Below are 15,238 nucleotides of genomic sequence, written 5' to 3' on the forward strand. Positions count from 1 at the left end.
CTCTGGGTCCCCATCTACGCAGGCGTACACAAAAATCTACCCTCCCAAAAGAAAAAAATAAACATAATTACCCTGCAAAAAATAAGAACCTAGTGTATGTAGGAAGAGAAAAAGAAAGTGTGCACACCGGTTGTCGTTTGTCAAGCCGTCGAAAGAATGGAAATAGCAGTGCAAGTGTCACACTTCAAGTCTCCATGTACACACGAACCGGAAAAGGAGCAACAAACGCACACAGAGCGTATTCACCGCACATTCCCCTCCCCTCTTCCTACTGCTGCGCCGAGATCTAATAAAAGTGGGGATTCCCATGCACGACACCTTCTGAATACATGGACCCCTAACCCCAAACAAGCCCCAGTCGTTCCGGTCGCCCTCAACCTGGCTCCCTGTGCAGAGTACGCGTAGGCAAACGCACAAAGCAACAACTAGAATCTCCCCGAAAGCGAGAGGAGGTTGGGGCTATTGCTTCACCTTCTCTTCTCCTGCCCCGAAAGCGAGAGGTGGTTTGTATGGCTGCTGCATTGACCAACTATTGTGTTCTAGGTCATACATTGTCGTCTTCATCGTTAGACATGCCGCTTTGTCATCATACATTGTCGTCTTCATTGTTAGACACATATTGCTCTTCAAGTCACAAATTGGCTTCAACATTGTTAGATATTGCTTCGTCACATTGAGCAACTTCTTTTGGGAACTTTCTGTTGACCAGAATCGGTCGTCTTGACATTCTGGAACTCTTTTTATGGAGATTGATCTGTGAACATCGCTGTCGCACTTGCATGTATTTTTTTGCAGAAATCTTAGTTGCTAAGACATTCATTTGACCAACTATCGTGTTCCGACGCATATGTTGTTGTCGTCTTGTTGGATAATGTTTTTGTACTCGTTGCATTGACCATCTATTGTTGTCGTCTTGTTGGATAATGTTTTTGTACTCGTTGCATTGACCATCTGTTGTTGTTAGAGTCATACGTTGTTGATGTCTTTTTATATAATGTTTTTGTCGTTTCCTATGTTCATTGCATTGACCATGTGTTGCTGTTAGAGTCATACATTGTTATCATCTTATTAGATAATGTTTTTGTCGGTTCATATGTTCGTTGCATTGACCATCTCTTGTTGTTAGAGTCATACATTGTTGTCGTCATCATTAAATGGTTTTTTGTGTCAGTTCTTATGTGTTTTGCATTGACCAACTATTGATAATAATGGGCCCTATTGACATTTGGAGCTCTTTTTATGTAGGCTAATGAGTGCAGATTCTGTTTGATTGTATCTAGATTGTTTATAGGCATCTAGTTGCTAAGCCAAAGTTTACTTGATTCCAAATATTTATTTTGTTGCCCTTGTGCAATTACCTTTTGCTCTTCTAATTTGGTAATAACTATCATTGATGCATGACCCCACTATTAGTTGTAGGTTCTATATAATATTTTAGTTTAGTGCACCAATCATTCACCTTAAAGATTAAGATATTAAGGGAAGGTAGCCACACTACTTGAATTTCAGTGATACTATTCCCTATTTTGAATATCATGGATGCCCTTGCATGGGATGAGTTCCCCATGTATTCCTATTGCAAAATCTATTTGGCGGATTCTAAATGGATAGTATTGTCACTTCATGATGACTTTAGTGACCATGTATATTGATCTGGTATAGTTACATCACCGCGCACTCCGCCTCCCTCTTCTCTCCCTAATAAAAGTGGGGGTCCCACGCACGCACGACTCCTCCGACTAGACACACGGAGCCCCGACCCCAAGTCGCTCCGCCTCCGGTCTCCCTGCGCGTGCAGCCGCAGCGCAACAACCACAATCTCCCCGAAAGCGAGCGGGCAGTTGCTTCGGCTTCGCTTCTCCCCCCCTCGCCGCCACGGTAAACCCCCCCGCTCCCCTCCGCCCCTCTCTTCGCTTCTTTCTTTGATCAATCGAGGCCGCGGAGCTGCAGAAATCTTGCTAAATCTTTCCTCCTCATCCCTCTCCTCCAGCTCGCTCGTTTCTCTCCAGGTGCATTGCGGCCGAGCCACCCCCGCCCGCCCGCCGCCGCCGCATTGGGCGCCGCCTCGTCTTCCCCTGCTCTGCTCTGCTCTGCTGTAAGTAAGACTAAAACCCCTGCCTTGCCTTTTCAGGGGCGAAATCTCCCTCTGCCCGGAACCAAGATTGAGTCTTTTTTTTTCGTCCAAGAAACCCTCTTTGTTTCTTGGCTCAACAAGCCCGGCATCTTCCCGTCGCGCCGCTGATCGCCTCCTGCTCTGCTCTGCTCTGTTTCGCTCGCAGGGTTCATTGGCCGCCGCGGTCTTCTTTTCCGGCTCTGCTGCGAATTTCGTCGAGGGTTTTGGGGGCGGACCATGGGGCCCGCGGCGGGGGCTGTCATCGAGATCATCTCGGACGACGACGAGAAGGGGGGTCCTTTTGCTGCCAAGCCGACCGCCGACGCCCTCGAGTGGGCCTCCAGCCTCCTGCTCGACGACCTCACTGGATTGGGCGAGGGTTTAGACGACTCCGCGGTGATACAGGAGCTCTTGTCCACTCTGGAGGGTGACAAGAAGGCTGCTGCTGACGACGACGACTGCGTGATCCTGGACGGCGACCCCGACAAGCCCCTGGTCGTTGTCAAGGAGGAGAAGCCTGGGAAAGATGGGGCAGAAGAAGACTTGCAGGTTCTTTCGGAGAAAGGGGAGGTACTGATTTCTTTCTTGACTGAAATTCCTCCATGTTACCACATCGTGTTCCGATTCGTACATCATTGTCTGTTTGTATGTGCGTTGCATTGACCAGCTATTGCCTTCCAGATCATACATTGCCGTCTTCGTCATTTGACATATTGCTTTGTCATCATACATTATCCTCTTCACTGTTAGATACATATTGCTATTTTTTGAGTCATAAATTGCCGTCAACATTTTTAGATATCGCTTCGTCAGTTCTAATATCCGTCACATCGACCAACTTCTTTTGGGAACTTTCTTATTGGCCAGAATGGGTCCTATTGACATTCTGGAACTCTTCTTATGTAGTAGGCTGAATGGCTGATCAGTGAATATCTCTGTCGCACCTGCATATAAATTTGTTTCAGGAATCTTAGTTGCTAAGCCATGCATTTGACCAGCTATTGTGTTTCAACGCATACGTTGTTGTCGTCTTGTTAGATCACTTTTTTCGGTTCGTACGTCATTGCGTTGACCTTCTGTTGCTGTTAGAGTCATATGTCATCATCATTAAAGGATTTTTTGTCAGTTCGTCACAGCGTCGCATTGACTAGTTATCGAGTGCAGATTTCTGTTTCGGTTGTATGTAAATTGTTTATAGGAATCTACTCCCTCCGTTCCTAAATATTTGTCTTTCTAGAGATTTCAAATGGTCACCACATACGGATGTATATACATATTTTAGAGTGTAGATTCACTCATTTTGCTCCGTATGTAGTCACCATTTGAAACCTCTAGAAAGACAAATATTTAGGAACGGAGGGAGTAGTTGCTAAGCCAAAGTTTACTTGATTCCAAACATTTATTTTGTTGCTCGTCCAGGGCTCTTCTGATTTGGTAATAACTGTCATTCATGCATGACCCCCACTATTAGTTGTGGGTCCTATAATTAATATTTAGTTTACTGCACCAATCAATCAACTTAAAAGCTTAAGCTATTAGGGGAAGGTGGCCAAACTACTTACATTTCAGTGGTATTGTTCCCTATTTTGGATATCATGGATGGCCTCCATGGGATGAGTTCCCCATGGATTGCTATTGTAAAATACAATTTGGTGGGCTCTAACCGGATAATATTGTTACATGGTGATGACTTTAGTGGTCCCTGGATATTGGTAGTGTATGCGTACTGCCATATCTTATAGTTGCTGATGATGAAACTGGTGATTATTTAAGGAACTGGAAGTACCCCACTGATTGTCATGGCAATATATGTTATTTTTTTAACCATGTTAATTATTGGGCCATGTGGCATCCAGGAGCCATCTCAAAGCTCCCAATTTTAGAAGAAGACATGTGGTCTTATAATTCTCTTCTATTTTCAGGTAGCATGCAGGGATTTCCCCCATCCACGTCATCTATGTGCTAGATTGCCTTTTGGAACTGGATCTCATGCAAATCATTGCACCATGGTTAGTTAATGAATGCAAATCTTTGCCTTCTCATTTGATCAAGTTATGGAAACAGTATTGAATGCCAATTGTTCCAACATGGATGCATTACCATATTTTGCTTTTCTTCTTGATGCAGTGCCACTGTTATGTTTGTGATTCTCGTGCTCCATGCCCCTGGTGGGGCAAAGGTACCATGCCTACTGATCATTGCCATGCTACGGATAAGGATGAAAAATGGAAGAAACAGAGGCAGTCACTCAAACGCAAGAGCATGCCACCATCTAAGCGTGAAGGTGCCAAGAAAATGTCTCTCTCAAGCTCAACAACACCATCCTCTCAGCAATTTACAGGGCATCAGGTATCAGCTGCACAACCATATGCACATTTGGGGACAACCGTAAACCACCCTTCCGCGGCAAGGGTTCCTGTTGCAAGTAATGTCAGCCAAAATCAGCAAAGACATCCATCTGCTTTGGGGACAAGTGTAAACCAACCTTTCGCCGGAAGAGTTCCTGTTGCAAGTAATGTCAGCAAAAATCAACAACTGAATCCATCTGCTTTGAGGACAACGGTAAACCAACCTTCCACCGGAAGAGTTCCTGTCGCAAGTAATGTCAGCAGAAATCAACAATTGCATCCATCTGCTTTGAGGACAACTGTAAACCAACCTTCCACCGGAAGAGTTCCTGTTGCAAGTAATCTCAGCCAAAATCAACAAATGCATCCATCTGCTATGGCTGCACGGAATGCGTGGAGAGCCGCCCATCTGGCAAAAGCATCAGCTCCTGCGCCAAAAATCTCAGGCAAAACAGGGGCTGTTCCTACAGTTTATACACCATCAAATGGCTATGTTTACCCTGCTCTTCTTAACAATGCCCCAATGCATCCAGCAACCCTGCGTGCAGTTCAGACAGTACAAGCGGCACCCGGAAGCAGGGTACTGCCAGGAGGTAACCTTATTCAGGGTTTCTCCACTCAGCGTTCTCTTGCTGCGTCTGTGCAGGTTCGGCCAATGCCACATCCCCAGGCTGCTCCAAATGGATCGTTTGGTACTGCTGGAATGCAACAGCTTCGTCAGTGCTCCACACGAGTAGCTCAGGCAACACAGGGAGTAACTCAGGCACCACAAGGCATACAAGACGCATCAGCTGTGCAGAAGTCATGGCAGATTGCACTTGCTAATCTGGCCTCTGATCTTGGTGTGTCTGACTACAATGACGAACAACCGCCTGTTCAACAGTCTGTCAGCACTCAGCCTCTGCATCCCAGCCAGCTACTTGCTCAACCAAAGGCAGTCAAGGGGCCTGAAACGCATTGCAGCAGTATTCCGGCGGCAGCGGACATGAGGCCGTCTAATGGTCATCCCCAGCAGGATAGCAAATCTGCAGACAGTGCTATTTCTATGCAGAAAACACAAGCCTTGTGCATACTGAATTCCCAGAGCAGCCTTACCTCAACTGAAACTTCTCTGAATAGCTTAGTAGCTAAACCTGCCATGGAACATTGAGCCTCTGCTGAACCGTATTCTTGATACCCTTTTTTGTGCTCTTACATGTCCAAATTAGAAATATACTCCGTATTTCATAGCTGAGAAACTTGCTCTTGTGGCCTATCCTAGAAGAGTAGAAAGGGCACTCCTTAAGAAAGTGAAGTGCTGTAGAGTTCAGATATCTGATGTAATGGCTTAAGACTCCGAATTAATGGTCAATTTTTCAGTGGTTTTTTTGTTCATGATAGCCATTGATGTGTTTCTTCTTCATAAATCATGCGCTTTGCACTTACATTGCAGGAAAATGGTTAGCCTGAACTTTGGTTCCTCTGTTTGCTCAGGTTTCATGTTTGTGCTGGAATAGGCATGTTCCCTTTCTCCAGTTTTTATTGTTCATGTAACCTTTCATTACTTTGACATTGTGCCTGATATTTAAGGGGCTCCTCTATCTATTTTCTGCCTTTCTTCGGAGCACGTGTTGTGTCCAGGACAGTGGCACACATAGCTCCTAGTTGATTTCTGGGTATATAATTTGCTTTGACTTGGGTTGCCATCATCTGACGATTTTGTTTTGAACATCCACTTATCTGTACCTTGGCGTGTTTTAATTATAATTACGTAGTATAGTACTCACTCCGTCCCAAAATAAGTATTGCTGACTTAAGGCCTGTTCGGTACCTCTCCAGATTCAAAACTCCATTCCGTGCCAGGAACTGGGTCTGAGCCGCTCCGTGCGATTGCGCTGCCGCTCCCTCCGCTCCAAGAGTTGCAGCTGTGGAGCGGAGTGGATCCGAACAGGGCTTTAATACAACTTCAAACTTTTACTTACGGCTGGCTACTGCTGATAATTTTGCACACTGAATGACTATTTTACTCGCTGTCTCTGAGCTCCTGCAGTAAAATTTTACGGCCGGCTACGGTAGCAGTGTAAAAAAGATGACAGCAGCTTCAGATGAGCCGAAATCGGCACCAAGAATATCTACTTGTGCAAGCAGCCAGTTTAAATGGCGGGATGGCCGAATCATAAAAACTACAGAGCGTATGAATTCTTTCTCCAGAACTTCAATCACTGCTTCTGAACCCGCCCAAGATTAAAAGCAAAATGCTACTACTTCTTTATTCGACTGAATGCTTATTTGTATGATTCTTAATAATAACTGTATGTGATGGAAAATATACTCCCTCTGTTCCACATTGTAGTGCGCCCGCGCTTCCTGAAATCCAACTTTGACCATAAATTTAACCAACGAGACCGACTGCGGCGGCGACATAAATTATATCACTAAATTCATATCGAAAATACGAATTTAGTGATATAAGTTTTGCTCCTGCCGCAGTCGGTCTCGGTAGTTAAATTTACGGTCGAACTTGAATCTCAGGAAGCGCAGGCGCACTACATTGTGAAATGGAGGGAGTATTAGATACACACCACGCAGAGTACGTACTCATTAATAATAATAAGCTACTCCCTCCGTTCCGAATTACTTGTCGCAGGTATTGATGTATCTAGATGTATTTTAGTTTTAGATACATTCATTTCTACGACGAGTAATTTGGAATGAAGGGAGTAGTAAAGTTGGGAACCCCCTCGACTGGCAGCGTGTGCGCCAAGGACTGGTGAAGGGGGTGTAGATGAGCTGATGGAGGCGGAGCAGCGCAGTGTCGATCATGTCAGGCCGGTTGGCGGCGCCCATGACCAACACCTCCTCGAAGAAAGAGGACGCACGCACGGCGCCGACTGCCTGGCCTTCAGGAAGATCTCATGGACGTTGGCCTCGCTCTCGCCGAATCACATGGTGAGCAAGTTTGAGATGCAGAAAGTTGTGTGGTTTACCAATAAATTTCAGTAAACCTAATTATTACTGTCTCCGTTCGGGTTTCCTCACCTTGTTGCTCGGCAAAAAAGCACCCGATTCCACGCAATGACGCAAACGAGCATGATCTCCTCCACTTGCCATGCGACCAGTACAAAAAATTACCTAAAAAGTGCTACTGTAAAAGAATTACAGTGTCATTATATGTACTCTTTTTCCTCCGGCGCACATTCGTACACATCGACAGACATGTCCACGTAACCGCAAGAGAGAGCGCAAGGCATGCATACCGGACTCGCAAGCGTTGCATATGCTGTGTTGTAGGCAGTGATCTTTCTGACGGCCAACAAATATCCACATCGCTTTTGCCCTCCCTCCGTTGATATCCATCCTTTGCCTGCTTCCGTTCGTTGTACACTTGTACTACCAGTGGGCCGCCTATGGAAAATATCGGTCTGCCACTAATTGTACATATATTCTTGAATTTTGGCAGAATTTGGGTTGTGCAATGACAGAAATTAGCAAAAGGACACCTCAAGTTGGTATGAGATTCAGAGATTCACATGAGGCTTGGGTGTTTTGGTTAGAATATGAGGGGTCACATAGGTTTTGATGTGAGAAAAAGATGCACCAACAAAAGCAAATTTGATAGAAAGGCGACTTCATGCAGATTTGTTTGTTCCAATGAGGGCATTAGACTGAAAGGGCAAACTGATTGTGAGCCAAAACAAAAAATATAGTCCATTTGATGGAAAGGCGACTTCATGCAGATTCTGGGTTGATGCTAAAATGCTACTTGACTATGCACACTTTGGTGATGTTGTCACATTTGACACTACATTTGGTATTTTTCTTGGGCTCAACCACTTTAGAGAAACAACCATTTTTGGTGCCGCATTGATGTTTGATGAAACACGTGACTCATTTATATGGCTCTTCGAAACATTTCTAGCCGCGCACAATGGAAGGCAACCTAAGACTATTTATATAGATCAAGATATACCAATGGGGAAAGCCATAGAGAGAATCTTCACGGAATCATATCATGGATTGTGTACCTTCCACATAATGCAAAATGCTTGCAAACATTTATCTCCAATGAAGGGCGAAGAGGAAGATGAAGTTGGGGAGAGAGATGAAGTGGAAGAAGAAGAAGAGTCTCATATTTTCACTGATTTTAGTGCTTGTGTGTATGACTATGAGGACAAGGCAGCGTTTTAAGAAGCGTTTGACAATATGAGGCTAAAAGTGCATAAGCAAACTTGGTTGGATAGTATCTACAAGGTGAAAGAAAAATGGACGGAATGTTGTATGAGAGATGTATTTAGTTTGGGAGTGAGAAGTACACAATTAAGTGAGAGCTTCAACAATGCCTTGAAGAATCATTTAAAATCAGATTTTCATATTGTTCGATTCTTGATGCATTTTGAGAGGACGGTGGAAGTAAAAAGAACAAAGGAATTGGATTCGGAATTTGAGGCGAGGAAGAAGTTGCCAAGAATTAAGATGTGCACCCCTATGTTGGTGCAAGCAAGCAAAGTGTACACTCCAATTATTTTTGAAGCTTTCCAAGGTGAGTATGAAAGATCCATGGCTGCATGTTGTAGAGTATTTAATGGAAATAACAAATTTGCCGTTGCCATTGGGAGTTTGCATGGTGATTTAGAGTTTGAGGAGGAGCGCATAGTTGTAGGTGATCCTTTGACTCAAACGGTTTCTTGTAGTTGTGCAATGTTCAATAGGACAGGGATATTGTGTGGGCATGGTCTAAAAGTTCTTGACTTGATGCATATAAAGACGTTGCCAAGTTGTAGGTTTCTAAAGAGATGGACTAGAGAAGCGCGCAATGAAAGTATACAAGATAGGCAAGGAAGGAACGTGATAGAAAATCCAAAATTGAAAGCTCAACTTCGATACAAGGACCTATCTTATAAGTTTCACAATATGGCACATAAATCAGCCAAATCTCCGGAATGTTGTGTGCTACTGGAAAGTGCACTTGATGGCCTTACTCCACACAGAGGATTTACTCAATGCAACCACTAGTGCTATGAGTGAACCATATAAAGACAAAGAAAATGCTGACCCGAAAGTGCAGGAAATACTTAGTTCTGCACGGCTGAAGAAAAAAGAGGTTCAATCATCAAATTTAAGGAGAAAACAAACTTGGCTCGATAAGTTACTCAAGAGGAAGCGCAAATCAAGTAAAGCTACCGCACCAACAACAAAAGGAGCAAAGGTATGTTGCAAACGGTACATGCTATGTTGTGTTGTTCATTTGTAAACTAATTACTATACTTTTCATTGGCAGCAACAAAAGAAAAAGGATGGTGTGCAACAAAAGAAAAAGGATGGTGTCCAACAAAAGAAAAAGAAAGGGGAAGCTCCAAATAAAAAGGATGGTGTACAACCTCCAGTACAAGTGAAGAGGTATGGAAACAACAAAGGAACATATTTGGAGTTTCAAGAATGGAATGGCATCATTAGTTTCACCCAGCAGGTCTTGTCGGCTACACCTTGAGGTGATGCTGATATGTTCTAGCATGCAAGTTCGTTAGATCGTATCTTGGACATGGTTAACTATAGTATTTTGGGGCTAATCATAGTATTTTTTTTGTGGCGTAATTGTACAAGTGAAATGGCCAATTTCTACCCTTGCATCATTGTTTCAGTGGTACCACTCGGTTCCGAAATTGTACAAGACCTTATGAATTTCAATGACAAGTGGCTTGTTGTCTGTTAAGACATCTGAAGAAAGGTGTGTCGTATGGAAGGATGGCAATATTGCTTACTATTGCTCTTCAATTTTCTGTAAAAAATGTAGCTTATCTATGCTAATTTCTGAACAGTAGTCACATATTGTTTATCTCTGCTAAGCTTCGTTAATTTCTGTACTATGTGGGAGTGAGAAGTACACTAGGTGAAAGAAAAAATGTAGGTTATCTTTGCTAATTTCTGTACTGTGTGGGAGTGAGAAGTACACCAGGTGAAACAAAAACTGTAGCTTAAAAACTGTAGCTTATCTCTGCTTATTTTTGTACTAACATATTCTCTCTTCTAAGTAGATTCATTCTCTGCAAAAAAACTATAGTTTATTTCTACAAAAACTGTAGCTTATCTCTACTAACTTTTTGATTCATTCTCTGCAAAAAGGAACTGTAGCTTATCTCTGCAAAAGAACGGTTATCTTATCTCCGTCATATTCTTTTATTCAGTACATATATAAGCTGTTAGTACTGTCACATTCGTATTGTTAGCTGAATGAAAACTGTTGATTGTACTATCTAGTGACTGAACGGCCAAGGCTGAAGCATTTTCTTTGTTTAGCTGTGTTGGATGGATGCCCGGGTCTTTTTTGCTTCAGGTCACTGCTATCCATTAGATGTTGTTTGGAGGGCGGATAAGAGGGAGCCAGTTACAACGTGACTTGCTAGAGGCAAGTCAGGATCTTAGTCCGGTTTACAGAAAATTTGTACAGTACAAATTTTAAGAGGATAGGATTTTGTACGATCTTTTCAAAGCCTTTGGTTTGTAGGAATGGATTCCTACTCCTATATAGGATAGGAATCATTCCTTCACATTTGAAATGAATAAAAACAAAAATTTACCTAGACTTTGCGAAAAAATTAATATCATATGCATCAAATGACATCTTCTTTTTTATAGAAATTGAGATACATGTCATCTTACCTTTTACTCCCTTCGTCCGAGATAAAGGTTAATTATAAAGTATAAACATGAAATGTTCTATGTTGGAGTGGCACAGATGTTAGGTCGATTCCCATTGGTCATCGTTCTTTTGTTTATAAATAAATTTGTACTTTCCGCAAAGGATATTAAGTAAAAGTATCCTTCCAGGAATACAAATGGTGATGACAGCGGTGGCTTCGCACGCCCTCTTCCTCTAGGCAGGTCGGTGGTTCGAGCTCCATGGGGAGCCAATTTTTGTTTTTTTTTTAATTTTTGTAGGTCGCTAACAGGTGGGCCAGTGTATTTCTTGTGATGAGTTTTTTCAGGGGCTTTGCTGCAAAAAAAAACCAACCACACACCCCGTCCCGTCACTGTCAGCGGGCCCCATGCCACGCTGGCTTGCCCCGTCAACACTGTGTTTGTATCATCACGTGATTTGCACTGTATAGGCTTGTCTGAGCGAAGTTGTGGCACCCGTTCAATATATGCCACAAGTTCTAATATCAAAATGACTTTTCTTGCCAAGTTTAAGCACGGGCTGACCCTTACCAAATATATATTGAACTTGTCTGTTGTTGCTTACCACTGCTTTTTTATTCAATTCCAATATTACGTCCATAACAGGAAAATAAAAGGAAGAAATATGATTGATGGTTTGTCTCAATCGTTCGAAAACAAATATATCTCTTCTTCTATTTATAAAAAGCAGATCTGTTTCTGCATATCATATGCTCCTGCTTTTTGATGTGCATGCATATAAATCTAAGTCACGAAAAAAGTACCTGTCTCCCCAAAAAAAGAACAAAGTGTGCCTGTGAACATGAACTTTGCATCCCTGCTTTACTTCACGTTGTTAATTAGCAAGTTTCCTACACCCTGGGAATTAAAAAACGGATTAGCGTCATGTTGTTCTTTCTTTCACAGGGCAATCAGATTAAAGACTTGATGTCGGCGGGCTGGGAGACAGAGGCACACACGATTTATATAAGCTCCTTGGAAGCTTCTTTCATCCATGATCAACTCTACAATCATCATCTCTCTCGATTGCAACAACACTCGAGTGCTGGCGGAGGTTGCATCGGTGGTTGTGGTCTCGCGACGGGCGATGCAGCGGCCGCAGTGGTGGACGGTCCGTGCACAAGACGCTTGATGGAGGCCATTGGAACAGTTCTGGGCGAAGACTTGCTCGCGGCTGCTGCCGAGGCCGGCGATGGCGGCACTTTTCAGTGTCGTTCCCTTGTTGAAGGCATCGCTGTTGAGAAGTTCCAGGCCCCTATCTGCTATCTCCGGGGGAAATCCTAAATCAGTAGATTGGATGACGGTGGCATTATTGTGTCGTTTTCCTCTTGTGGCGTCATTCTTGGAGGTGTACACGGGCTCGAGCACTAGTAGAAAACAGGGCTCTGGTCCTGGCCGGGTCAGCCCATTAGTCCCGGTTCAGTCCAGAACCGGGACCAATGTGGGCATTGGTCCTGGTTCGTGAGCCCAGGGGGCCGGCCGGGCCACGTGGGCCATTGGTCCCGGTTCATCTGGACCTTTTGGTCCTGGTTGGTGGGATGAACCGGGACCAATGGGCCTCGCTCCTGGCCCACCACCATTGGTCCCGGTTGGTGGCTTCAACCAGGACCAAAGGCTCCCCTTTAGTCCCGGCTCATGTCACCAACCGGGACCAATGAGGTGCCTATATATACCCCTCGCTCGCGAGCAGAGCACCCCAGTGCTTTGTTTTTCTCTGGCCGAGGGGGAGAGGGCTTGGTGGTGCTCTAGCTCACCTCCTATGCACACAAGGTGTTCGATGGAATGCCCGAGCCACACTACTTAAGCTTTCTCCTCTCCAAGCTTAACCTCCAAGCTCCATTTTCCATAATATTTGTCTAGGTTTAGCGGTCCGTCACGCCCCGTCCCCGTCTTCACCGCCGTCGATCACCCACGCCGAGCTCATCGCCGGCACCACCGTGGTGAGCCTCTTGTTCTTATCTTCTTTCTGAAAGGAAAAATATTCTTACTTGTATGTTTACATAGATACTTGTATTATTTTCTTACTTTTATTATTGCATCTTATATAGTGCGATGGTTTTGGTATCCGCCCCCGTCGGCCCTCGTCCTGTCTATGATTCGGATGTGGTCTATATATTATCTTTATAACTATTGGTTCATTTATTGTTTATGAAAATTATGCCGACCAACGTGACATAGATTTTATTTATGTAGGATGTATGTGAATCGGAAATGCCAACCGACCCTATTGTCGAGAGGTTAAATTTAGTTGAAGAAGAAAACAATTTGCTGAAGGAAAAAATAAAAAAATTGAGGAGAAGATGATATTGGAGTTGCATGTTGCGGATGTCATCGATGATCACAAGATCAAGATGGATGCAATGCGCTTGAAGATTAGAAAGATTAGAAAATATGCCATTCATACCGAGGGTTGGTATCATTATGACGTTGGATCAATTGTTACCTTGGTTGCGATAATGATCGCATTTGTTTTCGCATTGAAATGTTTTACATAGTTTCAATGTATGGTTTAATTAATTAGATGCTCTAGACAGCTATATGTTGTTAGATGAGAACTATGTATGCACTTTGGTTTTAATGTGATGATGAACTTCTATTAATTTGGACACTTAATTATATATAATGCACGCAGATGAACCGGCAATGGATGTACGGTGACAGACACACCCACGAGTACATTAAGGGCGTGCATGAGTTTCTCGATGCGGCTGAGGCAAACAAGCAGAATGGTTTTATGTGTTTTCCATGCACTCAATGTGGGAATACGAGGTCTTACTCTAACCGGAAAATCATTCACTCCCACCTGCTTTACAAGGGTTTTATGCCACACTATAATGTTTGGACGAGGCATGGAGAAATAGGGGTTATGATGGAAGACGGCGAAGAAGAAGAGTATGATGACAACTATGTGCCCCCTGAATACGGTGATGCTGCAACGAGGGGAGCTGGTGAAGATCAAGAGGAACCAGACGATGTGCCCAATGATGCTGCAACGGGTGAAGCTGCTGAAGATCAAGAGGAACCAGACGATGTGCCCGATGATGATGATCTCCGCCGGGTCATTGTCGATGCAAGGACGCAATGCGAAAGTCAAAAGGAGAAGCTGAAGTTCGATCGCATGTTAGAGGATCACAAAAAGGGTTATACCCCAATTGCGAAGATGGCAACACAAAGCTCGGTACCGTACTGGAATTGCTGCAGTGGAAGGCAGAGAATACTGTGGCTGACAAAGGATTTGAGAAGCTACTCAAAATATTGAAGAAGAAGCTTCCAAAGGATAATGAATTGCCCGACAGTACATATGCAGCAAAGAAGGTCGTATGCCCTCTAGGATTGGAGGTGGAGAAGATACATGCATGACCTAATGACTGCATCCTCTACCGCGGTGCATACAAGGATCTGAACGCATGCCCGGTATGCGGTGCATTGCGGTATAAGATCAGACGAGATGACCCTGGTGATGTTGACGGCGAGCCCCTCAGGAAGAGGGTTCCTGTGAAGGTGATGTGGTATGCTCCTATAATACCACGGTTGAAACGTCTGTTCAGAAACGAAGAGCATGCCAAGTTGATGCGATGGCACAGCGAGAACCGAAAGAAAGATGGGAAGTTGAGAGCAACCGCTGACGAGTCGCAGTGGAAAAAAATCGAGAGAAAGTACTGGGATGAGTTTGCAAAGGACCCAAGGAATGTATGGTTTGCTTTAAGCGTGGATGGCATTAATCCTTTCGGGGAGCAGATCAGCAATCACAGCACCTGGCCCATGACTCTATGTATGTATAACCTTCCTCCTTGGATGTGCATGAAGCGGAAGTTCATTATGATGCTAGTTCTCATCCAAGGCCCTAAGCAACCCGGCATGAAATTGATGTGTACCTAAGGCCATTAGTTGAAGAATTTTTACAGCGGTGGAATGGAAACGGTGTACGTACGTGGGATGAGCACAGACAGGAGGAATTTAACCTTAAGGCATTGTTGTTTGTGACCATCAACGATTGGCCCGCTCTCAGTAACCTTTCAGGACAGACAAACAAAGGATACCACGCATGCACGGACTGTTTAGATGACACTGAAAGTATATACCTGGACAAATGCAGGAAGAATGTGTACCTGGGCCATCGTCG

At 44.0% G+C, this 15,238-nt stretch overlaps 1 protein-coding gene and 1 pseudogene across 1 annotated transcript; both read left to right on the forward strand.

Moving 5' to 3' along the window:
- Window positions 1–1,742: 1,742 nt before the first annotated feature.
- LOC125507574 (uncharacterized) lies at window positions 1,743–5,819 on the forward strand. Its single transcript, XM_048672117.2, has 4 exons — window positions 1,743–2,095; window positions 2,280–2,683; window positions 4,036–4,122; window positions 4,241–5,819. Exons 2-4 carry the CDS (start codon window positions 2,351–2,353, stop codon window positions 5,609–5,611), a joined length of 1,791 nt encoding a protein of 596 aa, XP_048528074.1. The 5' UTR covers window positions 1,743–2,095; window positions 2,280–2,350; the 3' UTR covers window positions 5,612–5,819.
- A 1,414-nt stretch (window positions 5,820–7,233) lies between these two features.
- Window positions 7,234–9,949, forward strand: LOC147973795 (protein FAR1-RELATED SEQUENCE 9-like; annotated as a pseudogene).
- Window positions 9,950–15,238: the final 5,289 nt, after the last annotated feature.

The sequence above is a fragment of the Triticum urartu genome, chromosome 5A (assembly GCF_056163025.1).
Source record: "Triticum urartu cultivar PI428250 chromosome 5A, HENAU_Tu73, whole genome shotgun sequence".
In the NCBI taxonomy this organism is placed as follows: Eukaryota; Viridiplantae; Streptophyta; class Magnoliopsida; order Poales; family Poaceae; genus Triticum; species Triticum urartu.